Raw genomic sequence first — 25,815 nt, 5'->3', positions numbered from 1 at the left:
ATTTAAAGAATACAAGTTGTTTTACAAAGTAACTCCATGTACTTTTTCCCCCCAACGTTTGAATTTCAATAAAGTACAACTCCATCATTAACAATATAATCTGGATGCAGCACCTTTATGGCTCAACTTAAACTTATCTTAGATGACCCTACCCTTGCATTGACATGTTCTCCCTACCATGATAAAGGTGGATAAAGGTGGAGAGGATTTCATGTAATCCATGGACACCAGTGAAGATCACAAATCATTGAAGAAAAAAGGTTCAGCGCACTGTCTAGTGGGTCTAGATGACCAAACTCCCAATGTTAAAATGCCTAAGATACCACAAGGGTTACGTACCTTTAAAGCATTGCACTGTTCATCAAAACTGTAAAAGATGATTCTTTTGAATCCTTTTATTTGTATGCAAGGGGGAAAATCTGGTCACCATTGTGTCTGAGCATGTCTGTTGTTACTAAAGAAAAGGAAACAATGCAAAGTGTGGAGGGTTGGATTAAGGCGGCAGACCTAACAGGGAGCAGTGGTGAGTGATAATAAAAAGGGCTCACAGCTGCGACCTTGGCCTCGTCTTGCCTCTTTGCAGATGACAGCTGCATCTCTTTAGTCTTTCTCTTAAAATGTATGGGACTATCCCATGATTGGTCAGAGAATAGTTGAACTTAAAAGTTTTAAAATGTTTTGAGTAGCACACATCCTACATGCTTGGTGGGATACTTTATTTAGTTTAAGTATGAAGGCACAATTGTGTTTCTTCTTACACTTTGCTATTAATAATCCTGATGTTTTCTTGATAATATTTCATGCTGCTATTTGTAGTTTCCTATAAAGGACAAATATTGTTAAAGGTGGTGGTTTTGCTTCTATACTTAAGTCATACTCAAACCTGTCATCAATTCTTCCTACATTCCTTTAAATTCCCAAAGCAACCAACTTAACGTATTTACATACAAATAACATGAAAAAAAATACAAACTTTCTTGCTCTGATTAAAATAAAACAAACTTTCTAAAGCTCATTGGACCAACAGATGAAAGGCAGCAGTCTGCATTTGTTTCCCCCGCCTCCCCCCTTTCTTTGTCACGTCCACTCCAACCCATCAGCCTGTTGTTCAAGGTGAGGGCAACAAATAGCAGCAATGGACTAAGCCCAATTTGGAGAATCCTTTTCGTGATCGGTAACCTGGCTCCCTTATCTCTAAAATTCATGCCCATATTTGGCGGACATACAACCTTTATTAACAGAGAGACGGCTTGGTGTCTGACGCTGGATCCATCATTTCACTTGACAGTCTAAGGTGAGAAAAACAACAATGAAAGAATAACTAATTCATCTGTAATTGATATAGCTATTACATATTCATGTATGTTTTAACAGCTATAAATGTTAAACAATTTTTAGGGTTTATTCATGTGACATACTGATACTATTTGTACTTTAACTCGATTTGATTTAGTCATATTATAATTTGATCTGACCTTTACTTTGCTTTCATTTAGATTATATAAATAAAACATCACCGTTTCTTCAGAGAGACAAGGCCTCAGGTAGGATTTGCCAAGATATTGACAAGGTTTTTTAAACCTAAAAGTAACATAATCTATACAATGCTTATTTTCTATTTATAATTTGCTTTGACTGAGGACAACAAACTAGTTTTAGTTTTTCTGGATTCTTTAAGATTTATTTCATAATGTTGATTTTAACTGTCAGTAAGGTGACTTCATTCACTTCTAATATTATACTCATGTCGATACGAGTTATTTAATATCTCCTATACATTTCTAATGTTTAACATTTCTATAGGTTACTAATACCTGCCAGATAAAGTAAAATAATAATAAAGATTCACCTTTTTTTGCCTTGGGCTTGAAATCATTTTATGTTTTTAAGCAAATTAACAGTTATTTAATTTGCCAGAGGTTAAAAGATGGGGGATGCTGCCATGGCAGAGTTTGGAGCTGCTGCTCCCTTTTTAAGAAAGTCAGATAAGGAGCGACTGGAAGCTCAGACTCGTCCTTTTGACATGAAGAAGGAGTGCTTCGTTCCTGACCCTGAGGTCGAGTACGTGAAAGCAACAGTTACAAGTCGTGATGGTGACAAAGTCACTGCTGAAACTGAATTTGGAAAGGTGAGTTGATTTTCTATCCGTGCACAAAAATGTATGTGAAGTTACTTATTTTAATATCACTTAAAAATAACTTAAAACTGCTTCTTTTCAGACTGTTACAGTGAAGGAGTGTGATGTCCATCCTCAGAATCCGCCAAAGTTTGATAAAATTGAAGACATGGCGATGTTCACCTTCCTCCATGAGCCAGCTGTGCTGTTTAACCTCAAAGAGCGTTATGCGGCATGGATGATCTATGTGAGTCGCATGGTTGTTTTTCTAATCGTTGATATTTTCTTAGAATCTGAAAACGATGTGTTTCGTCCTTTCTTTGACGTATTAGACCTACTCTGGGCTGTTCTGTGTGACTGTCAACCCCTACAAGTGGCTGCCGGTCTACAACCAGGAGGTGGTTGTTGCCTACAGAGGAAAGAAGAGGAGTGAAGCTCCTCCTCACATCTTCTCCATCTCTGATAATGCATACCAGTACATGCTCTCAGGTACATTTCTTTTGAACTTTTTGTTAAAACTATTCATCCCTAACTCAACATTGACTTGATGTTTTTTATGATTTCCTACTGACAGACAGGGAGAACCAGTCAATCCTGATTACGTAAGTCTCCTTCCCCCCCCCCCCCCCCCCCCATTTGTTCCTGACATAATACTCAAACGATAAGACCTAAAACTTTGTGTTTCTTAAACACAGTGGAGAATCTGGAGCTGGAAAGACTGTGAACACCAAACGCGTCATCCAGTACTTTGCCAGCATTGCTGCTGCGCCAGGGTTAAAGAAAGATGCTGCTGCTGAGAAGAAGGTATGAATCTTTCTTCAACACAATTTTATTTACAAAGCTCTTTCAAAAACCACCAAACTATTTTCTAATGTGTTTATATCTTTGCTTGCCTGGTGACGTGGGTTTTCTAATTACATTAGGGCACACTGGAAGATCAAATCATCCAGTGTAACCCAGCTTTAGAGGCTTTTGGAAATGCCAAAACCATCAGGAATGACAACTCATCCAGATTTGTAAGTGATAGTCGAAAAACACAACTCACTGACATAAAATGTCAAGTTTTCAGAATGATTTCTCTATAAATCTATTGTTAAATTAGAATTTAACTTTCTGTTACAGGGTAAATTCATTAGAATTCATTTTGACAACAGGGGGAAGTTAGCATCTGCTGACATTGAGACATGTAAGTACTCATACCACCATTTAGGACAGCAACTTAAGACATTTCTAACCCCTAATGCATTTTCGCAAACCCAGGGCCCACTCAATCTCCTAAAAACATACAAATTTGGTTGAACAACACATTGAACTTTTTTTTTTTGCAGAATTGTCTTACATTTTTGTTGACATTTAAATGTAATGGTAAACAATTGGTGAAACCAATACTTCAAACTGTTCCAAAGACATGTATTTTTTTCCTAAACAGACCTTCTTGAAAAATCCCGTGTTACCTACCAACTCAAGGCAGAGAGGGATTATCACATTTTCTACCAGATTTTGTCTCAGGCAAAGCCTGAGTTACTGGGTAAGTGTAAACTCAGTCAATCTAAGTATGTTATATACATTTTTCTATTTGTAAAAAGAGCTTTGAGATATAAAAAAAGCAATATTCACAGCAATTTTTAAATAGTTTAAATTTTTTCTGTCTTCCTTTAGAAATGCTGCTCATCACCAACAACCCATATGATTACGCTTTCATCTCCCAAGGAGAGACAACTGTAGCATCCATCAATGATGCTGAAGAGTTGATGGCCACTGATGTGAGGCAAATCCCCAATTCACAACAACCAGTGTAGCTTTCTTATACCAACAAATTGATCCCAGCATGATGATTCTATATTTTTCATAGGATGCCTTTGATGTGCTGGGATTTACTCAGGAAGAGAAGAACAGTATTTATAAGCTGATTGGTGCCATCATGCACTTTGGTAACATGAAATTTAAGCAGAAGCAGCGAGAGGAGCAAGCAGAGGCAGATGGCACTGAAGGTAGGGAAACTGTTAGCCCAATGATCTTTCTGTAAAAACCAAAATACAAAGATAAAAAACAATATTCCTCCAAGTGAACGACTGAAAAAAAAGCAATATAGTAGGTGCCAAGTAATTTATTCGGAATGTGTTTATAACATATTATGTTTTCATGTTCAGATGCTGATAAAGTTGCTTATCTGATGGGCCTGAACTCTGCTGACTTGATCAAAGGTCTCTGTCACCCAAGAGTCAAAGTAGGAAATGAGTGGGTCACCAAGGGACAGAATGTTGCCCAGGTGTGAAAAATACATTTTATTACTTTAATTCAGGATATTATCTACAAGTATTTATACATGTGGTTTTTTTTAGGTGTACTATGCCATTGGTGCACTGTCGAAGTCAGTGTATGAGAAAATGTTCCTGTGGATGGTCATAAGAATCAACCAGTCATTGGACACCAAGCAGCCCCGACAGTACTTCATTGGAGTGCTGGACATTGCTGGATTTGAGATTTTTGATGTGAGTTTATAATGGATGCCAACTGTAAAATTTGTAGTTAAAGACAAAACATTTGACTGATAGTTTTTCTAATCTTATTTTTATTAAAGTTCAACACCTTTGAGCAGCTGTGCATCAACTTCACCAATGAAAAACTGCAACAGTTTTTCAACCATCACATGTTTGTGCTGGAGCAAGAAGAGTACAAGAAAGAAGGAATTGAATGGGTTTTCATTGATTTTGGTATGGATCTCCAGGCCTGTATAGACCTGATTGAAAAGGTGAGAGATTTTACTGCAAAAACTCCTTAAACAGGGTAGGAATTTTGATCATTTTTAAGTATATGTTTCTGTCCCCTCAGCCCATGGGTATCATGTCCATCCTTGAAGAGGAGTGCATGTTCCCCAAAGCCAGTGATGCCACCTTTAAAGCTAAGCTTTATGACAACCACCTGGGGAAATCCAACAACTTTCAGAAACCCAGAGTTGTCAAAGGAAAACCAGAGGCCCATTTTTCCCTGGTTCATTATGCAGGAACTGTTGATTATAACATCAACAACTGGCTGGTGAAGAACAAGGATCCTCTGAATGAGACTGTGGTTGGATTGTACCAGAAGTCAACCATGAAACTATTAGCTATGCTTTTTGCCAATTATGCTGGAGCTGAGTCAGGTATATAAACAGTTTTATTTTAAATAATAAATGCAGATTTCTTTAATGTGTATAACTTTAAGGTTCAAACTCATTTCTATTTAGCTCAAGACTCTAAGGGCGGAAAAGGTAGCAAAAAGAAAGGCTCGTCCTTCCAAACTGTCTCAGCTCTGCACAGGGTTCGTATGTATGTGTGTATGGTCGATTTTTGCTTTGGTATTGAACATTGTAACTGACTGCTTAGTTAGTAATTAGTTGTTGAAAGAAAAGTGCTGATGAAGATTTTAAACAAACTACTACGTTTCTTTGTGGCAATTTTCTTTACAAACAAAATCTGCAGGAGAACTTAAACAAGCTGATGCAAACAGCCTGTATCCACTGGTAAGGATAGTTGTGACTGAGGCATAAGATAAACTGTTTTCCCCCAAAAAGTGACTTAAATCCCGCAAATCCTTCAGATACTAAATAAGAGAAAAGAATGTCATTACAAATATTCTGCATGAATCTTGTGAATACTTCCACAGGAGAACTTGAACAAGCTGATGACCAACCTGCGGTCCACCCACCCTCACTTTGTGCGCTGTCTAATCCCCAATGAGACCAAGACTCCTGGGGCCATGGAGAACCCTCTGGTGATGCACCAGCTGCGCTGTAACGGCGTGCTGGAAGGCATCAGGATCTGCAGAAAGGGCTTCCCAAACAGGATCCTCTACGGGGATTTCAAGCAGAGGTTTGCCTTGGAATAAACGCAATTGTACATAAAATGTACATAAAAACAACCATTTCATTTTATGAATCTAATTGTGTTAAAGATACCGTATTTTGAATCCTAATGCCATTCCTGAGGGTCAATTCATTGACAACAAGAAGGCTGCTGAAAAACTGCTGGGTTCTTTGGACATTGATCATAACCAGTATAAATTGGGGCATACCAAGGTGGGAGCTCTCAGTCTTTAAACAATATTTAGGATCCCAACTTGATTTGCTGGTCAAAAGAATTAAGTTTTTTATCTTTACAAAAAGGTTTTCTTCAAGGCTGGACTGTTGGGTCAACTAGAAGAGATGCGGGATGACAGATTAGCTCTGATCATCACTGGGATTCAAGCTCGATCCAGAGGTCTGCTAGCAAGGGTTGAGTTCCAGAAGATCGTTGAAAGGAGGTACATTCTTACATTATATTATTGATAACTTTTGTAGATCTAGTTGTTTCATTTATTGGACCTAAAATAAAACACTCGTTGGTCTTAGGGATTCACTTCTTGTGATCCAGTGGAACATTCGTGCCTTCATGGGGGTCAAGAATTGGCCTTGGATGAAGCTGTACTTTAAGATCAAACCTCTACTGAGATCTGCAGAGGCAGAGAAAGAGATGGCCAATATGAAAGAAGAGTTTACCAAGCTGAAAGAGGCTTTTGCAAAATCTGAAGCCCGCAGGAAGGAACTGGAAGAGAAAATGGTCTCACTTCTCCAAGAGAAGAACGACTTGCAGCTTCAAGTTCAGGCAGTATGTCTACATATGTTACAGATGTCAAAATCCCAAATCTGCTCCTCAAGTACTCCTGCTCTTTATGTTTTTTCTGTTCCACTATTAGATAAGATCCATGTGACTTAAAATCAGGCTCTCTACAAAGCTAATGTAATACCACATTAGTCTGAACTAGTTACAATAACTTTGATTACTTAATACTTCACATCCTGATGATTTTCTATACAAACAGGAACAAGATAATCTTGGTGATGCTGAAGAAAGATGTGAAGGACTCATAAAGAGTAAAATTCAGCTGGAGGCTAAAATCAAAGAGCTGACTGAAAGGCTGGAAGATGAAGAGGAGATGAATGCTGAACTGACTGCCAAGAAGAGAAAGCTGGAAGATGAGTGCTCCGAGTTAAAGAAGGACATTGATGATCTGGAGCTAACTCTGGCTAAAGTGGAGAAGGAGAAACACGCCACTGAGAACAAGGTACTGGGAAACAAAAGATTTAATCAAAAATGCTTTTCTAGGACTGACACTGAAGCTGACAGTGATTTATGGCCTTTTTATAACAGGTGAAGAACCTGACAGAGGAGATGGCTGCTTTGGATGAAATCATCGCCAAGCTTACCAAGGAGAAGAAAGCTTTACAAGAAGCTCATCAGCAAACGCTGGATGACCTGCAGAGTGAAGAAGACAAAGTCAACACTCTGACCAAGGCCAAAGCTAAGCTGGAGCAACAAGTGGACGATGTAATGAACTTAGAAGGCTAACAGGGCTTGACCAAATACTAGCTACATATACTGAAGAGTATGTTTTCTTTTGCAGCTTGAGGGGTCCCTAGAACAGGAGAAGAAAATCCGGATGGACCTTGAAAGAGCAAAGAGGAAGCTTGAGGGGGACCTAAAGTTGGCCCAAGAAAGTGTCATGGATCTAGAAAACGACAAGCAGCAACTCGAAGAGAGACTGAAAAAGTAACTTAAAGACTTTTTTGCTTCTAAAAAACAACAAATGCAAAGTTTTTGTCACTTTTCAATTTCTACTTTTTATCTTTAGGAAAGATTTTGAAATCAGTCAACTTAATGGTAAAATAGAAGATGAACAGGCAATGTGTGCCCAACTCCAGAAAAAGCTCAAAGAGCTGCAGGTGGGAAAATATAAACTAAGAAGAACCATCAACGTCCAACAGGCTGTGAACATCAGAGACATTCATCAACAACTTCTGTTTGACTTTGGTCTCAGGCTCGCATTGAAGAACTTGAGGAAGAACTGGAGGCTGAGCGAGCTGCTCGAGCCAAAGTGGAGAAGCAAAGAGCAGACTTGGCTCGGGAGCTGGAGGAGATCAGTGAGAGGCTGGAGGAGGCTGGAGGAGCCACAGCTGCTCAGATCGAGATGAACAAGAAGAGGGAGGCCGAGTTCCAGAAGCTCCGCAGAGACCTTGAAGAGGCCACTCTGCACCATGAATCCACAACTGCAAGCCTCAGAAAGAAACAAGCAGACAGTGTGGCTGACCTGGGAGAGCAGATTGACAACCTGCAGAGAGTCAAGCAGAAACTGGAGAAGGAGAAGAGTGAACTCAAACTGGAGCTGGATGATGTGGTTTCCAACATGGAACAGATTGTAAAGTCTAAGGTGTGTGACAGCCTGATGAAGGACGTTTAAAATATACAAACAGTTAAAATTGATGGAAACCCTCAATGACAGTTCTAGAGAACTAGGAGAAGGTGTCAAAGCTCGAGTAATCACAATGATCTTTTGTTTTCAGAACAATTTGGAGAAAATGTGCAGATCTTTGGAGGACCAGATGAATGAATATAAAACTAAATCAGAGGAGGGACAGCGCACCATCAATGACTTCACAATGCAAAAAGCTAAGCTTCAAACTGAAAATGGTTAGCTTCACACTATACCTCCATTGCTTATTTTTAAGGAATAAGGAGCTGAATTTTCATTGTCTGTTTGAATCAGGGGAATTTCAAAGGCAGCTGGAGGAGAAAGACTCCCTGGTGTCTCAACTCACCAGAGGAAAACAGTCTTACACTCAGCAGATTGATGACCTGAAGCGACAACTTGAAGAAGAAGTCAAGGTAGCTCCAGTGGCAATGACACCACAATTATAGTTTTTACTGAAGCCTGCAAAGTAAAAGCTTTTTCCCCTAATTTCAGGCCAAGAACGCCTTAGCCCATGCTGTGCAGTCAGCTCGTCATGACTGTGATCTCCTCAGGGAGCAGTATGAGGAGGAGCAGGAGGCCAAGGCTGAGCTGCAGCGCAGCATGTCCAAAGCCAACTCCGAGGTGGCTCAGTGGAGAACCAAGTACGAAACTGACGCCATCCAGAGGACTGAGGAACTGGAAGAAGCCAAGTAAGACAAACACAACTGATGGTAAAGAACCCAGCAATGATCCAAAGGACGTCACCTTTTAATACGTTCTTATACAAAATAGGAAGAAGCTGGCTCAGCGTCTGCAGGAGGCTGAGGAAGCTGTTGAAGCAGTGAATGCTAAATGTTCCTCCTTGGAGAAGACCAAACACAGACTGCAGAATGAGATTGAAGATCTCATGGTGGATGTGGAGAGGTCAAATGCTGCTGCTGCTGCTCTGGACAAGAAGCAGAGGAACTTTGACAAGGTCAGGTTTATGGGTGTGCCCCCCCCCCCCCCCCCCATCTACAACAGTTGTTCATGAAAGGCATAAAGAAAATATTTTACTGAAACTGGTCAATATGTTCCAGGTCTTGGCAGAATGGAAGCAAAAGTATGAAGAGTCTCAATCAGAGCTGGAAAGTTCCCAAAAGGAAGCCAGATCTCTGAGTACTGAGCTCTTCAAACTGAAGAACTCCTATGAAGAGGCTCTAGAACATCTGGAGACCATGAAAAGAGAAAACAAGAACCTACAAGGTCTGTCTATCTGTGATCAAGATTGTGTTTTATCTGCAAAACTCTGTAAAGTTTATAGATGATCATTATTTTAACTCTAGAGGAAATATCTGACCTAACTGAGCAAATTGGTGAGGGTGGAAAGAGCATTCATGAGCTTGAGAAGATTCGCAAGCAGCTGGAACAAGAGAAGTCAGAGATTCAGACGGCTCTGGAGGAAGCAGAGGTACACTGTCCAGTCCAAGATGGGCATCTGACAATCTTTGATAGATAAATAATTACAATCTTATATGAATCTACTTCATGACAGGCTTCACTGGAGCATGAAGAGGGCAAGATTCTCAGAGTTCAGCTCGAGTTTAACCAAATCAAAGCAGACATGGAGCGTAAGATAGCTGAGAAAGATGAAGAGATGGAACAAGCCAAGAGAAACCAGCAGAGAGTTGTAGATACCCTGCAGAGTTCTCTGGAGGCTGAAACTCGAAGCAGGAATGAAGCTCTTCGTATTAAAAAGAAGATGGAGGGAGACCTCAACGAAATGGAGATCCAGCTCAGCCAAGCCAACAGGCAGGCAGCTGAAGCCCAGAAACAGCTGAAGGCTGTCCATGCTCATCTGAAGGTATGCACTTAGCTTTTCAAACTGAACTAAATTGCGCAAATAAGAACAACAACAGAAAACAGGTGTTTACTATAAAAGAAAGACCAGTTTGGCAAAGTGTACAACCCATTCTCTGGACGTCGCAGACATTGTTCCATGTGATTTAGCTTGGTTTGTTTTTTGACCAAGTTCTTAGGGGCTCCATTGAATCATTCTTTAAGGTCATAAAATACACTTTAGACAATAAGCATGGTTTTATATTGATCTTATTTGTTGTGACTAACAGTAATTAGACAAATGATTGATGCACATATATAGTTTGTTAATAAAACTTAGTGTTTCTCATGTTTGAAATGATCCAAGACAAAAGATGTTAGAAGATCTTCATGTACCAATATTTGACTTTAAAGATAGTGAATGTGTTAATTTCCCTCCAAAACAAATTCTTAGGACAGCTTTAAATGCAGTGAAGTTATTAAAACCAAACTTGAAACAAACAGACACTAAAAACATTACGTTTTGAAAAATACGTTCATTCTATGTTGAAGATTTAACTTGTTTTAAAAAAATGTCTACCTTCCAGGATTCCCAGTTGCAGCTTGATGAGTCTCTGCGAGCCAATGATGACATGAAAGAGAACATAGCCATTGTTGAGAGACGCAACACCTTGCTTCTAGCTGAAGTGGAGGAGCTGAGAGCTGCTCTGGAGCAAACTGAGAGGAGCCGCAAACTGGCCGAGCAAGAGCTGCTGGATGTCAGTGAGAGGGTGCAGCTGCTGCACTCACAGGTGGGGAAAAACTAGCTATTTTAACTTATAAATAAATTACTTTACTTGGATACAAAAATCTGAGCTTTACATGTAAACAGAACACAAGTCTGCTGAACCACAAGAAGAAGCTGGAGTCTGATACAGTGCAGCTTCAAACCGAAGTGGAGGAGGCGGTGCAGGAGTGCAGGAATGCTGAAGAGAAGGCCAAAAAGGCCATCACTGATGCCGCCATGATGGCAGAGGAACTGAAGAAAGAGCAGGACACCAGCGCTCACCTGGAGCGCATGAAGAAGAACATGGAACAAACCATCAAAGACCTGCAGCACCGTCTGGATGAAGCTGAGCAGATCGCCATGAAGGGAGGAAAGAAAATGGTGCAAAAGCTTGAGGCCAGGGTAAATGTTGGCCTTTTTTTAAAGTTTTAAAGCAGATTCTTAAATTAAATTTAATATATTCCCATAACAAAAAAGAAAATCAAACCTTAAACTTTGCCATATAATTTGTCTGCAGATCAGAGAGCTGGAAAATGAGATAGAGGCTGAACAAAGAAAGTCCAGTGACTCCATTAAGGGAGTACGAAAGTATGAGAGACGGATCAAGGAGCTGACCTATCAGGTGAGATTCAGGCTTCAAAAAGACACACACACATAGTTTATGCAGATTAATGTTGGTAAAACACAAATACAAGTACACTTAACTCATATGGACATATTTTAAAATTTTGTGCATTATTTATTATAGACTGAGGAAGATCGTAAGAACCTTGCCAGGCTGCAAGACCTGGTGGATAAGCTGCAGCTGAAAGTCAAATCCTACAAGAAAGCTGCAGAGGAAGCTGTAAGTCCTCTCTTAATTTTTGAAATTAAACTGCTAAACTAAAAGAAAAAGCAACTAATTCTGAACCTCTTTAAGCAGTTTACGCTGATGAGTTTGTGGTATTTTTTCTCCAGGAGGAACAGGCCAACACCAACCTCACTAAGTTCCGCAAGCTTCAACATGAGCTTGATGAGGCTGAGGAGAGAGCAGACATCGCCGAGTCTCAGGTCAACAAGCTGCGTGCCAAGAGCCGCGATGTGGGGTCAAAGGTTAGTCAATAAATCCGAACTATGTTGTGACCAAAATGCCAGTCAACAGCTGGTTGGGAAAATATTTTTGTAAACACTGCTAAACACTATATGCTTAAAAATACCTTTTAACATTATTACGCTAGCAATTATAAGATGTGCATACTCTGTAATATTAAATTAAGGGGCATAATCTAAAGCCATCCAGGCCCCAGTACTAAAGAATTGGGTAACTGAAGTTATTATTCTTATTTTCTAATTTTTTTTCTCTCTATTTCAGAAAGGACATGAAGAAGAGTGAAAGAGGGGAAATGAATGACTCTCTCCGAGGCACCTAATGTCCTGTTCATGTGTCTCTCTATGCATGTTGTGTGTGTAGTAGAATTAAATGAATCTGCATCTCAAACTGTGCCTTGTACTTTTCTTTTTTTTAATCCCTAAATCTATGCAAACGTAAAAGATCTCAAAGAGAAGCACAGGTTATCAATTTCTTCTGAATATTAGTGATCTCTTAAATAGATATAAAGAAATCTGTCTATTCCACTTTAACAAGTATAACTTTGATCAAAGTTTGCAGAAAAAACAGCTTTAAATGATCAAGCAACACTTTATTTTGGGAAGGTAATAGTAGGTAATCTGTTTTCTTGTTGCATTAAGGTTCTAAGCTTGCAAGGTCCTGCTGAATGACCCTGTTCTGCTAGAGCAGCGCGAGTTTGTCAGCTGTACCATCGGAATTTATCCAATAGATCTACTGTAAATTCATCGTATCCATAATTTTCAAATCTCCATACTTGTCAGTAAAAAAAATCATCAATATTTTCCTGTATGTTTACATAACTTTTGATTATAGGCAACACATTGTACATTGTGGCTCAGAGCAAACAAAGCACAACCACCAACAAACTAGATATACTTTCAGATAAAACAGCTCAGTAAAAACCAGATTTCCTACCTTTTAAGTCTTTATTTCAGTCCAATCCATTTATATATGCCCAATTCTAAGGACCAAAGTGCTCTAAACAAGATAAAGACAAACCAAATAAAAACAGATACACAACAAAATGTTGAATTTCAAAATCAGGTTAAGAAAACCGTTTTGAATCTAATTGTGTTGGAATCAGATTACAACAGATTAGTGATGCCAGTCTTAAAATGGAATCAGATGTAACTTACATGTAACTTTGAAGGTAATCAAATTACTATAAATATAACTGGATTACATAGATTACTTTAATGTAAAACATTACAAGTTAGTAATAACATTACTGCCCAATGAAGCAATCATTACAACCTTATTATTAACCCTGAAGATTAATTAAAGACCCCGAAAGGGACTAAACGGACTAGAAAAAAAAAAAGGATGAATGAATGAATTATTTAAAACTCTACAAAAGCTTTGTTGTAAACACGTTACTGTTGTTAGCAGGAAAAAAATACACTGTTAATATCCCTGTGCTTATAAGAAAACCTTTCCTGTATTATATTATAAATGCTTTTAAATTCCAATTTGGTTAGAAGCTTTGGTGAACACACTGCTTGGTGTTTCACAGCAACTCTGCAGGATTCTGCTGATCGACTATGAATAATTTTAGTTCTGAATTTGTGAATATTCTTCTAAAATTTTTTCTAGAGGAAATGGCAAAACCATTTTTGTTTAAAGTAACAAAAAGCTGTTACTTTCCCCTAAATCTTTTAAAGGAATATAGGAGAAACTGTCTACTACCTTCCCAAAAATATTAATTTGATTGAAAATTGCTAACAGTTTCATTTTATCAAGGCAAAGGGCATCATCGCGCAGGTGAATCCTGTTTGTTACAAAACCATCTTTTTCCGCAGTTAGGATTTAATTCTTGTGTGATTCAGGTCACAGTTCTGCTGCACAACACTGTTAGTTCATTGTAGCCTTAGTTATACACTGCAGAGGAAGGACAGTGATTAGGACTTGTTTTTTACAGCTGTTTTGCATTGTCACCAAGTCAGTAGATTGTTTATTCTATATGAATAACTAATCTGACAGCCAATGCCAATAAATAAAACTAAATCACACTTCAATCCTACCAATATGTGGAAAACTAAGGAAATGGGTAAATAGAAACATAATCAGGTTTTTAATAGTCCTATAGTGGAGACCTCAGTCCAGCTAAAATGCCAAACTGTAAATGTGAAGCAGTGTGCAAATAAAAGCCCACAATCTTTGATAAACTGAGTCAAGACTACAGACAAATAGGCCAAAATGTATCTACAGCAATGAAATAGACTAAACCACTTGACGCCTATTGAAGCAAAATACCCATCAAACCACTCCAGCTACAAAATTACATTAATGTAGCATCTACATAAAGGCAAAAACATAGGTGAATTTTTTTCATAGCTGGAAAATAAATTCAGGCATCAAGGGCTTAAAAACAACTTTATCAAGCAACTGCTGTTGTAGATGGATCTACAAGCCACTGCTGAATAATGACAGTACTCAAAACTGAACACAAGTAGCTTCTATGTCCATTTAAACAAAATAACTGTTAGGATGTTTTGTATTGATGCTGCTGAATGAAATAATTTTTAAAATCTTTTTGTGCTCATGGGAAATCTAACAAGAAAATTTGAAACCTAAAATAACACAAAAAGTATGTGTCGGGTTATATAATAGAAAGTTTGTAAATGTTGTTTCACATATTTTAATCAAAAATGCTAACTGTGATTAAGTAAAGCATGTAGGAAATTGCTTTCACTTAAATGCTTTGTGCTTTTTCAAGTTTTTCAGTCACACAGGCAGTAATGTACTTGTGTAATAAGGAGTGAATTCAAATTGCATGGCATGATATTTATGTTAACAAAAATAAACTAAAACAAAATTAAAAAGCAACTGAACCTTACCTTTTCGCCAGTTTTTGTTTGTCATTTACATCTCCAGAGCAGCAGGGCATCTTTTTTTATTTATTTATGGAAGATCTCTATATCTGAGTGTCTGAGTGTGGACACCAACCACCAACTCCTTTTCTTAAATGAAGGCAAGGAGACGGGCAAGACAAGAGGACATATGGAGGCAGGGACAAATACTCATCACCTCCTCAAGTGACCTTCAGTAAATTACAAGCACTCTAACTATAGCAACTTCATCTGAAAGCTGAGTTGGCTCACATTTCAGACTTAGGACGCACAAGGTGCTTCACACCTTCCATTGTGCATACATGTTGCAGCAGAAGTCAGAGGTGCAAGAACTCTGCACAGCTGGGAATGGGACCTTTGAATGAGGTCTAAGAACTTGTCTAAAGCCTTGAATATATTAGTTACTGTGTTAAGGAGTTCAAGGTTGTAGCAAAATGGCAAGTACACACAGCACAGTCTATCTGAGTACATCTAAAAATAACACTTAGAGGAACTTTACTACTAAAGACCTAAGGGCCTTGCCACTTTTAACATCTTATAAGGGCAATCTTTCCAGTGACCCATGTCAAGTTACTGAAAGTAAAGTTTTATTTGCTATGGATAACAATTCTGCCCTAAATTAATTTGATGGACCCCATTACAAGCTGTTCAATACTGCAGGTCTTAGAGGAGGTTTGGCTTTCCTTGGTTCAGTCAATCTATTGAAAAAAAAAAGAAAGAAAATGATCTCCACTAAAATAAAATAACTGTTGTAGCAGTCAGTATAAAGTAAGGACAAACTGATTATTCCTTAGGCCCTGCAGCAGTGTTTAAGAAAAATAGTAACAAGAATTAGCACTATAACTCAGCTGCTGGTATCTCAACCTGTAAATGGGTTGACTCGTTTTAACGATTCAATTTATTTCGTAATTTGAGGTTGACACTTCTATTCGTAGTTGATTTTGGTTCATTTAGAACAATCTGTTTCAATCCGGTTCGCTGACCTAAAATTGATCCAGGACATCTTTAGCCAAAAATTCAGCCAGTGTGACTCATATAAATACCTGGATACTGAACACTGCAGGTGAAGTTTTCCAGATTCTTTGTATTTCTTGCAAGATAATCAGGTGTAAATTAAATATGCGAACAAACAAACAAGTAAACAAAAATTAATGGCAAATCCATTCACATTTTAGTTTCTAAAATTCAGCACACTGCTGTTTTTCCTACATCAAAATAATCTAAATGGAACATTGTTAGAACATTCTCCAAAGTGATGAGAGCATCACTTTGCAAAAATTATAGTGTTTCCACACATTGGACTGCAATGATGGTTTGATCAGTTTTTTGCTGATATTACTCTGTGATGGAACCTGGTCATTTTTACATTATCGTAAAAAAAATCCCTACGGTTCCTCATTCCAAATGGTATTTTCCAGTATCAATTTGATTCAATTTATTTCCTTTTGAAATGATTCTTAATGGTATAGATTTATAGATTAACAACTTGCCTCAGACAAATCCATCTGGTTAGATGTTACAGTAAAAGAAATCCACCACGTCTCAATCCAAACGGTATTTTCCAATATCAGGTTTGATTATCTCATTTTGAAATTGTGTTTTAAGGTATATGCTGATTTGATATCCTGCCTCGATCTGGTTGGATTGTAGGATTAGAAATCGATTCATCGTTATTTAAACGTCCACACTTCAAGTTTGAGTTTTATCACAACATATTATTTCCACTGTAATACTTTAAGTTACTCAAGTGATGTCGCTTTTAGGCCTTAATACTCGGATATAAGCTTATTCAGAGCAGCTAGTATAGCATAATGCAGAGGGGACAGTTAACTCAAACAGAATTGACTTTTTTTTGGTACTTTTTTGAACAAATAAAAAACTTTAATCTGCTACAACTTGGAATGTAAAAAAAAAAGTTTTAATTGAGTCAATCAATTAAACACTAAATCTAACACAGGTACTCAAATTTTCTGCTAATTCTAAAACATAGTGGTAAATGTTGGTTTAGGAATTTAAAAGTGACCAGCATCTCAAATCTATTAGCTAGGCGTTGCTAGCTAGCAACACAAAATGAACTTATCTTAAACCAAAAAATGTCGTTGGTTGGTAAGCCAACCAAATATCCTGCAGGTCAAACAAACAGACTCACCATTTTCTTGCTTTTCACCATTTGCCCCTTCTTTCTACTTTCAACTGGAGGTTTTCTACACTATCATTTCGTGTTGGTGTCACGTCAGTTGCAGAAGGAAGAGTGGCTGTCAATCACACCTGTGTCGTATTTTCTTTAGTGACGTCATACTCTCTGACAGCAAGGCCAATCCAATCTATTTTACTTGATTATACCTCAATAAAACAGTTTTATTTTTATTTTGCACAGCCTTATAATACTCCCACTTAATCAATTTCGTATATTCATGAACAAATAATAAATTAACATATATTAGTTTAATTTAACTGATAACTCTAATTTCTTATTGGATGGGACTAAAACGGCCATTTTGCTCCCCCTGGTGGCTTGGAGGTTTATCACAGTTGCATAGGCCACAAAAGGCATCAAGATTTCACAGTAGATTGGAAACAAAAAATTATTAGCAATTACATGAGTTAGTTCTGATTTGCACTCAGAGTCCCATTGATGTTTTTGTTGCATAAATAATGCACATACTTGTTGCAAAACTTAGGCTCAGATTTTTCAAGGTGTTTGAAATGATTGCTGCACACCGGCAATGTAAGATTCTCCCTTTTGGGATCTACCTTTGGACTTCTTTGGTGACCTGGTCTGGTAACCATCTAAAGTGCATAAACTATGCTTATCAATGTCGATAACGATGGGAAAGTATTTTGAATTTGGGCAAGGTTTTAAATGTCTGCTTGGTCTTACAACTGGTAAAATGTCTAATGATATTTATAGACAAATATAGATAATTTTAGGCTTTAGTAATCAGGAGTAAAGTGAATGTAAAGAGAAAATTTTCAATATTCTATGTTTCTGGTTAATATTTAAGAGCACATTTTTAAACATTGTTACAAAAAATAGCACTACAAATTAAGAGTAAAAATGAACATAATGTGTCTTTGAATATATGTTTCTTCATTATTGTTTTAACGTTTTCTTTATTTTCCAAATAATTTGTGAATAGATATCTCAATTGTGCTTGATTATTGTCTTCTTTTGTTTTTTGTTCTGATTGGCTAACACAAAACAGTTTCAACAATTTACCTTCACAGATTGTTTAGTTAAAAATATATTTTTGAGTAAGTTCACTTTAATTAACCTTCCTGTTATGTTGCGGGTCAAATTGACCCGTTTTAAAGTTTGAACGTCTAGGCAAAATAGTTAAAAGTATTTTTTCAGCATGAAACTTCTTCTGCTTGCCTTAATTAGTGTAATCAACATATATTATAAAAACGGTTCATCTCACATATATGCAACCACCCCCTGCATGTTTATATCACATAGATACTGTTCGGGTCAATTTGACCCAGGAACATCATCTCTGTTCCGCACAAATGAACTTAACAGGAGGGTTATGAGTGATAAAAGAAACAATACTCAAAATAATTTTCTTCATTGGAAAATACATACTTGTTAAAATCTTTACTTTACACTTTTAGTGTCAGAGTCATTTAGAAGGAAAATTCAATGTGCAATAAACTATTGTCTGTCCATTTCTTGGTGGCCACCTGTTGGTGCTCCTCTGCATGTTGAAGTCCTTTGAACCCCCTGTTGTGCGGCGTTACAAGCCGTCCTTCAGCTGTCAACAACATTGCCCACGCCGTGAAGGCAGCCAGCAGGAATTTCACAGGTTATCTTTGTGCTCAAGGATATAGCACAGCGACAGACGTCAAAGTCAAGGGTAGAAGCAAGAAGGCAGTTGACTTCTGAAAAGGTGTCAAGCTGTCACAGAGCTGTATTGCTTCTCGTATCAAAAACACAAGTTTAAGGATTCTTGAGCATAAGAGTGCTGTATTTTTTGGAATACATACAACCACTGGTATTCTTCGCAATCCCGCATGAGCTGACAAAACGAGAAACTATTTAATCCTTCCCCTGTTTCTGAGAAAATACACCAATTCTAGTTCAGCAAATCACACTAAATTAAAATATATATATGCATTTATTAAATAAAAATATACCAATTGGGTACCAATCTAATACGTGAAAATGTACCGGTAAGTACAGCTAACATGTAATGAAATAACACAGCAGAGACAACCAATTTTGCTCATCTTTTTTTTTATTTCATGATTAATAGTCACATCACTAGTTAACAATTAATCACAATGAACATCTCTTTCATACCAAATATTCAGAATCGAGAGGGGAGATGAGCTCTATCTAAAAGGACAGATGCTTCTAACAACCAGCTTTAGTTTGCTGCCATGGCATGCTCTTCCTGTGGTGTTGTGTCCTAAACAATAATGCAGCATACAATACAGAGGGTCCACCCACAGCACTGAAAAGAAGGATCATTAAGGAGGTTGTTACGTCAAGGCAGGCAACGGTTACGTGTGGGTTTTCTTTTTTTACGCCACTGTTGGATCATTCCTCTCCTTGACATTTCCAGGTCACTGGTTTTCCTGGGAAACCAGCCAGCCGTTGTCGTGAACGTGTTAAATAAAGAACACAAGGAAGTTCTGCTGCTTTTTCAGTGCTGCAGTGCAAACACACCTCTGCATGATAGGGACACCGCTACATATTTACCAACACTCCCTTTTGTTCAGATTTGATCTTATTAAACGTTTTAAAGTTCACTTGATATTGAACTCTTTATTTTGGCGTCTACCATGAACACAGAAAAAAGATTATTTGGTCTGTGGCTTGCCCAATCAGTGCAGTGGTGGTAGGTATGTCAAGGTGTCAGTATAAGCTGTCTAATACAGGACAGGACTTAAAACCACATGCCAAAAATACTAAGTCTGGTTAATGTCTGTCAAAGTGGGTAGTGTAGGCAGAAGAGAGGGGAGGCCGGCAAGTGCCAGTACATTTCAATCATATTGCTACCATTTGTTTTAATAAGCACAGGTTAAATCCACTACAACGTAGTGGATCATGCCTTGCGCAACACCCACTATCCTCTTCCTACCATGTGGATCGAGTCCGGTTAATAGCGTTTTCCAACGTGTCATGGATCTCCCGAAACAGAACACAGACAGACCTCACACATGTAGTCATAATCTTGCGTCTAAAGTACATTGTAAAAACATTCTTGAAACTTCAGCAGCCCTTTTCTTGGGTGAAAAAAGGCAGATTCTGAGTCTTCAGCTTTTTACTCTGATGATACAGGTATTGACCTAAATGGCAACAGGTTAATGAAAGTGAACGCTCGACTCCACAACATCTTGTTAAGACAATGTTTTTTGTTTTTGTTTTTTTGTGTATGATAATAATCAATCTGAGATACTTATGAAGTGGTAAAAACTTGACGGTGTCTATTTACAAAGGAATAGTGTAAGATAAAAGTGGTGTTTGAAGCACAGCGATCTGGGGTGTCAAACTGTTGCAAATATAGAGTGATTCTGGTTATACCCTGTCCAAGCTGCAAAGCAATGCTCCCTTTTTCTCATGTGCACTTGGAGACAATTTACTCTAACCTTGTTTAGCAACAAGATCAGAGGACTTAAATATTTAAAAGTTTTTTTTATGGCATTTAAAGCTATGTGCTTGGCAGAATTCTACAATCTAAATACAAGTAAGCTTACTGTAAATGATTATTTCTTTGACTACTGTTTCATTATTGATCAATCAAGCGAGAAATTAAAAATATGTATATGGAGTTAGGCTAGGACCGGCTCAAAGTAACTTTCCATCCACACTACGAATATAGATGCTGATGATACGGATGCTTTTCATTTAATTTGCTTCAATAAGAAAGGGACTCCCTCAAAAATACACGCTAATGCACAATCTACAGAGGTTTGGGATCATCCATCCATCCATCCATTTTCTTAACCCGTTGTATCCCTTTTGGGATCACTGAGCAGCTAAAGCCGGTCTGTTGGGCAAAAGCGGGGTACACCCTGGACAGGTTGCCAATTTGTTGCTGGTCCACACTGTCACACACACATGCCCGCACACCTAGGGGTTTTAGGGTCACCAATTAACCTATGAAACATGTTTTTGGACTGTGGCAGGAAGCCAGAGTGCCTTGCAGAAAACCCACACATGCCCAGGGAGAACAGGCAAACTCCACACAGAAACGACCCAGCCGGAATTTGAACCAGGACCTTCTTAGTGAGGCAAGAACCACTGCGTGGGTCATTGTGCAGCCCAGTTTGGGTTTATTTATGGCTGAAAGTCTGACACAGCAAAAGCGCTTTGATTGCAATTAGTGTAATTATTAATAAAATATTGTAATTTTATATATTTTTTTAATTCTAGCTGATAGTTAAGACTAATAATCAAGCAGCAGGGGCAGTTTTTAAACCTCTGTACAAAATGTTACCCCTTAAAATGTCCATTTTTGTCTTTTATTGGCAAAGTTAATTTTTTAAAATTGACAACTGGCATTAAAAATGAATAAAGATCTGTAAATTTAACTTTGCAGCTTGGGCTAGAGGGCATAAAAACTAGTGGAAGAGAGTTACATGAGGCTGTTGAATGGAGTGGTAATCTATTGAAGTTAGCATCACAACACTGATGACAATACTAAGCTAAAGGGATGAAACTCATGAGATGACAAATCGCATTGCACCCCTTTTCCTTGAGCTCCCTACACACAAACAAAGACTTGGCCCTATTCTTGTTCACACAATTCATGATGATATGCTGTCAAAGTGCATTCATTTTCTTGTCATTTTGCTCCTTTAGTAAAGCTTCACATTATCGTTTTCACATGCAAGTGTCGCATGACTTACTCTTCATACATACTGATAGGAATGTCTCTGAGGGGACCTTACAATAACCAGTGTGTCTTCATATGGGGCTTTGAGTTGTCCTTATAGTTGCCTGTTTTGACCACTTGCTCACCGATTATCATAAATTGAACTAACTACCAATGTTTTGTTCCAAGAAGCACGCACGCACAGTACACAGCTGACGAGATTTTATCAATAGACAGTGAAGCGTCTTGAGTATAAGTATATTACTTAAGTGCATCAAGAAAGGAACAAGACTGTGTTCAAAGTGAAAGATACGCTTGAGTTTTTAGGGGAACTGCACATGATCCATTTAATAGCATAGTGTTCCAGACACAATAGTATAGTGCTAGTTTAGATAAGGACAGCATGGAGATCTACTGGGGCGTCTCAAACGCTGATGTACAGTTTCCCAGTTACACAGCCAGAATATCAGTGTTGCGGAGGCTAAACAGCGCTCTCTACAGGATAGATGCAGTAGTAACACTTCACACATCTGACAACTACGGCATGACGCCACAGACACGTCACAAAACCTTTGCTGTTTTATTAGCAAACACAAATGCCAGCTTTTCATCGCCAAGTGAGCAGAGATGGGCTTTGTTTTCTGCTTTTGTCACTGCTGTGATACACCAATTCTATTATTTTGGTCAAAGTTAAAGCTACATCACAGTGACGATGGGTAGGAATTCAAAATGTCACTGAATTTAGATTTTGTCCTACAATGAAGAAGAGGGTGTAGTTTTGAAGGCTTCTAATAGAAAAGGAAACCAAAGCTGGTTGATATAGATTTTTTTTTTCAATCGAAATACTGTGTGGTGGAAAGCAAAAATTAAAGAACGTTTACAGAGGATCTCCCAATCGAAAATTAGGTTTGCTCACCTTAACTTTAAATGCTACAGGATGAACCAAAATACCAGAATTTGCTGCCCAATTATAAACCGCTTCACTAAATACTGCTCCAGTCATGGCATTTTTCAGCTGGACAGTTCCTGCTGTCCAATTTCCTATTATTATTATTATTTCAAACATTCAAAAATTTTCAACCTTTATTCTTGTTTTTTTTTCTATATTAAGTGATATCCTATATAAAACTAATAAAAGACACTACGAAAAAGAAACCTACTGAGTAAAATGTGTGCCAAACATAGAGGCAGACATCTAGAAGATTGACCATCTGCTACCATCACATAACTAGTATAAGTCTAGTATAATTAAAAAATGGAATATTCACAAAGTTATAAAGAGATTTTCAATTTCTGATTTGCCATGAATGTAACATTATTCTTTTAACTTTGTAGTTTTCCCTGCTGGTGAACTCAGTCCTGTCACCAAACTTTGGGTGTATTTTAGTAGTTTGTCTGTTCATCTTTGTCTGTATGTGCTTGATGTAGTGGGGTAGACCTTTCAAAACAAGAGCACTCTATTGCTGTCAAAAAGCGAGGGTGAGAAGCATGAAAAATGGAAAATGGGTTGAGGAAAATGTGTTCAACAGTGATAGGAACAACACACTGACACGGCTCACTGTTGATTGTCAGGGTTGTTCAGTAACGAGTGGTTAGATTAGGTCAAGTGCAGATAATTTACTTCTGTTTTGTCAGCCGTTGATTTGCGTAGATCATAAATTTCAGAAGTTGTGTGTATTTCCCTGTGTGTGTCTCTCCCTGCATGTTGTGTATTTTTTCCTCATGGGGGAGATGCATGTGCAAAGTTAGCTAAAGCAAGTGACGTTTATTTCTGGTTGTGCTAACCAAACATATTATGTATGAAGGCCTATTTACATGTTGAGGGTAGGTGCTAAGGAATATTTTGAATGAGATAACCATAAACTTTCTTTGACCCAAAGAAAACCGTTAATGCCTGCAGGGCTAAGACATGCTCAGTGGTTTGTGCTGAAACCATGTGAACTGGATCAACGTGGATCTACTTTCTCTGCAGCACAGGATGGTTAAATACTGACTATATTGTGTAAAAGCAAGAGAAGCTAGAAAAGAGAAATACTCCAATTTGTTAATAACTTATTTGAACGATAAATATTCAAACTCAGAATGCTAAGAAAGCAGGCTAATGCTACTTTAACTTTTAAATTCTGCCTCGATATTGTGTACTCATGACTATTTATAACATTGACTTCTTCACTAGTAACTTATTGACATATTTAATACTGAATTCACTTTTTCTTGTAATTATCAAACCGTTTTTACTACACCATAGGAGTATTACATAAACTGTGGCGCAGCACCGCTTATACGCTACAGCAGGTTTTTCCATCGTCACAGCAGCTTGCTATATAAATGGCACAAACCATCCACATAACTATGACTGAATGGGCTGTAATTACACAGCTTGTCTAGGTTAACCTGTGTATCTGAATGTATCTTCAGATATATTTTTAACCATTTCTCCCAAAAGGCTTCCATGTCATACACTGGCAAGACTGAGCCTTTTAACATAATCTTGTGGTCTTTTGGTTGACATAATGTGTCTCAGACACACTTTATGACTTACTTCATGTTGGATGACAGAAAGGCGCAGCGGTGCGCGGCTTAATTCTAAGGATTAGCACTTATGGAGGATTAAACGGTACTACACATCACTTCATTTTTAATGTTTGTTGCAACTTTATTATTTTTTTTTGCTTTTAAAGCAAGCCATATAGAGTAAGAACTTCCATTTCCATCCTCTTTTGAAACTGATGATTATCTTGCACCAAATTAAAACCCTGTTTAAGGTTATGACCTGTATAATAAACAATTTTAAGGTTCCATTTGTGGATCCTAATCAAGACATTAAAATTTCTGATCTTTACTCACAAGTCAGCCTGTTTTTTTCTGTCCTCTTCACATCTTTTACTTCTTTTATCGTGTCAGAACTCCAGGAATAAATAAGAGTGTTTGGAATATACAAAATTAAGCGATGCACAAATGTTAAATGCAGAAGAACAAGAGTGATGACGTTGACTGCCCTGCTGAGGTCCCATGAACTGGATATACAGAGATAAAGGGACTTTTGAGAGACCAAAGCTACTTTGAGGCCTCATGATAGTTAGATGTAATTGATTCGTTGTTACTGTTTTAGGTTAATGATGTATGAGCAAAGGTATGAAACTCCAATGGAGTTTTTGGGAGTTTGAGTTGGATTTGGGATTGTGTTGAAAAGGATGCGCTATCAGATAGAAGGCTGGTGGAACCCCACACAGGGACACACAGACAAACACCAAGTAGTCTTCTCCGTAGTTAGTAGGGTCAGAAGTCAACCTTGGGGTTTCATGAGGTCTGACATCAGGGTTGGTAGCAGGAAGCCGGCAGGTGGACCTCAGAGACACACTGAAAAGCGGTTGATCAGTTTGGTGCAGCGGTGGGCGGGATGAAGGGCAGGGCCAGAGGAAAGTGACTGCTCCGTGGTGGCTTGGTTGGTCAGTTGATTGGCAGGTCAGTGAGCGCCATGCTTGTCCCACCAAATTCTGTAGGTCACTGGTACTCATTCTGTTGGAGACAAAAAACAGAGTCAGAAGATACAAAGAAAGGTAAAAACCTGAGATCAACAGGATAAATAAATAAAATTAAAAAAAGAGTTGGAAATGTCCAATGTCACATGTACCTTCCAGATGGTTTCTCCTATTTATACTGCTATATCTGGTATGGCATCATTTGATTCACAGAGAATAATCATATTTTTTAAGTGATTAACGCCACAGTCATTCATCAAGTACACCCTTCTGACACTTCTGTCAGGCCGGAAAAATCTGCTGTTCTTTTGAAGCTGCTCTGTTGGTCTGTTGCTCAGTTTGACAAGTTTGCTCTCACTGTGTTTTGCACCTCTCCTGATAATTTCATTTGAAAGCTATTTTTACCACAGCAACAGTCACATAGGGAAGGTAAACATTTGCTCGTGTTGAGACACTCCATAAACCAGGACCTTCAAAAAAAATAATCCCACAATGCAACATGTTCGTAGACAATTGTAAAAAAAAAACTATAAAGTACGATGCAAACTGGATTTTGTGGGAATCGAGTGACTCAATCCTTCTGTAGGAGCTGACATGTACTGTACA

At 38.1% G+C, this 25,815-nt stretch overlaps 2 protein-coding genes and 1 long non-coding RNA gene across 16 annotated transcripts in view; 1 reads left to right on the top strand and 2 right to left on the bottom strand.

Moving 5' to 3' along the window:
* Window positions 1-17,139, bottom strand: part of LOC110016886 — a 36,812-nt gene extending 19,673 nt beyond the window's left edge. The window contains exons 1-3 of one of the 10 annotated variants that reach the window (XR_002875200.1): window positions 14,892-15,059; window positions 12,970-13,032; window positions 5,789-5,946 (exon numbers count right to left, since the gene is read on the bottom strand). This is a non-coding gene — a long non-coding RNA (uncharacterized LOC110016886). Of the gene's footprint in view, window positions 1-5,788; window positions 5,947-12,969; window positions 13,033-14,891; window positions 15,063-17,052 lie in introns of those variants that run through there. The other 9 variants (XR_002875193.1, XR_002875196.1, XR_002875199.1 and 6 more) reach the window with 9 other exon arrangements.
* Window positions 1,497-12,423, top strand: LOC101157595 (myosin-7). The gene is made up of 38 exons (XM_023965730.1): window positions 1,497-1,544; window positions 1,918-2,128; window positions 2,220-2,363; window positions 2,449-2,605; window positions 2,691-2,718; window positions 2,812-2,920; window positions 3,040-3,132; window positions 3,239-3,302; window positions 3,546-3,644; window positions 3,776-3,879; window positions 3,969-4,107; window positions 4,267-4,385; window positions 4,459-4,608; window positions 4,698-4,868; window positions 4,949-5,258; window positions 5,343-5,416; window positions 5,762-5,967; window positions 6,050-6,173; window positions 6,261-6,397; window positions 6,486-6,741; window positions 6,956-7,198; window positions 7,285-7,461; window positions 7,538-7,683; window positions 7,766-7,856; window positions 7,952-8,341; window positions 8,475-8,601; window positions 8,678-8,796; window positions 8,876-9,072; window positions 9,155-9,338; window positions 9,442-9,607; window positions 9,688-9,812; window positions 9,897-10,205; window positions 10,768-10,971; window positions 11,052-11,348; window positions 11,464-11,568; window positions 11,695-11,790; window positions 11,904-12,038; window positions 12,298-12,423. The coding sequence occupies exons 2-38, from the start codon at window positions 1,928-1,930 to the stop codon at window positions 12,316-12,318; spliced, it is 5,817 nt and encodes a 1,938-aa protein (XP_023821498.1). The 5' UTR covers window positions 1,497-1,544; window positions 1,918-1,927; the 3' UTR covers window positions 12,319-12,423.
* A 1,984-nt stretch (window positions 17,140-19,123) lies between the features above and the next one.
* The window catches only part of LOC101163609 (microtubule-associated protein 4), an 85,642-nt gene continuing 78,950 nt past the window's right edge, over window positions 19,124-25,815 (bottom strand). For all 5 annotated transcript variants that reach the window (XM_023964767.1, XM_023964769.1, XM_023964766.1 and 2 more), the window contains one exon: window positions 19,124-25,246. In XM_023964767.1, coding sequence (XP_023820535.1) covers window positions 25,242-25,246 — 5 coding nt within the window. In that variant the 3' untranslated portion in view covers window positions 19,124-25,241. The remainder of the gene's footprint in view (window positions 25,247-25,815) is intronic.

This window comes from Oryzias latipes, chromosome 17 (genome assembly GCF_002234675.1).
Source record: "Oryzias latipes chromosome 17, ASM223467v1".
Lineage (NCBI taxonomy): Eukaryota > Metazoa > Chordata > Actinopteri > Beloniformes > Adrianichthyidae > Oryzias > Oryzias latipes.
Note: the sequence above shows the minus strand (reverse complement) of the source record. Positions and strands in the feature narration are given on the sequence as shown.

What these genes read in the sequence shown, in the direction of transcription:
- LOC101157595 (XM_023965730.1), top strand. Translation starts at nt 1,928, where the DNA reads ATGGGGGATGCTGCCATGGCAGAGTTTGGAGCTGCTGCTCCCTTTTTA. An exon ending in GGCAAAGCCTGAGTTACTGG is followed by an intron (nt 3,645 to 3,775) that starts GTAAGTGTAAAC and finishes GTCTTCCTTTAG; the next exon opens with AAATGCTGCTCATCACCAAC. An exon ending in CGGCTCTGGAGGAAGCAGAG is followed by an intron (nt 9,813 to 9,896) that starts GTACACTGTCCA and finishes ACTTCATGACAG; the next exon opens with GCTTCACTGGAGCATGAAGA.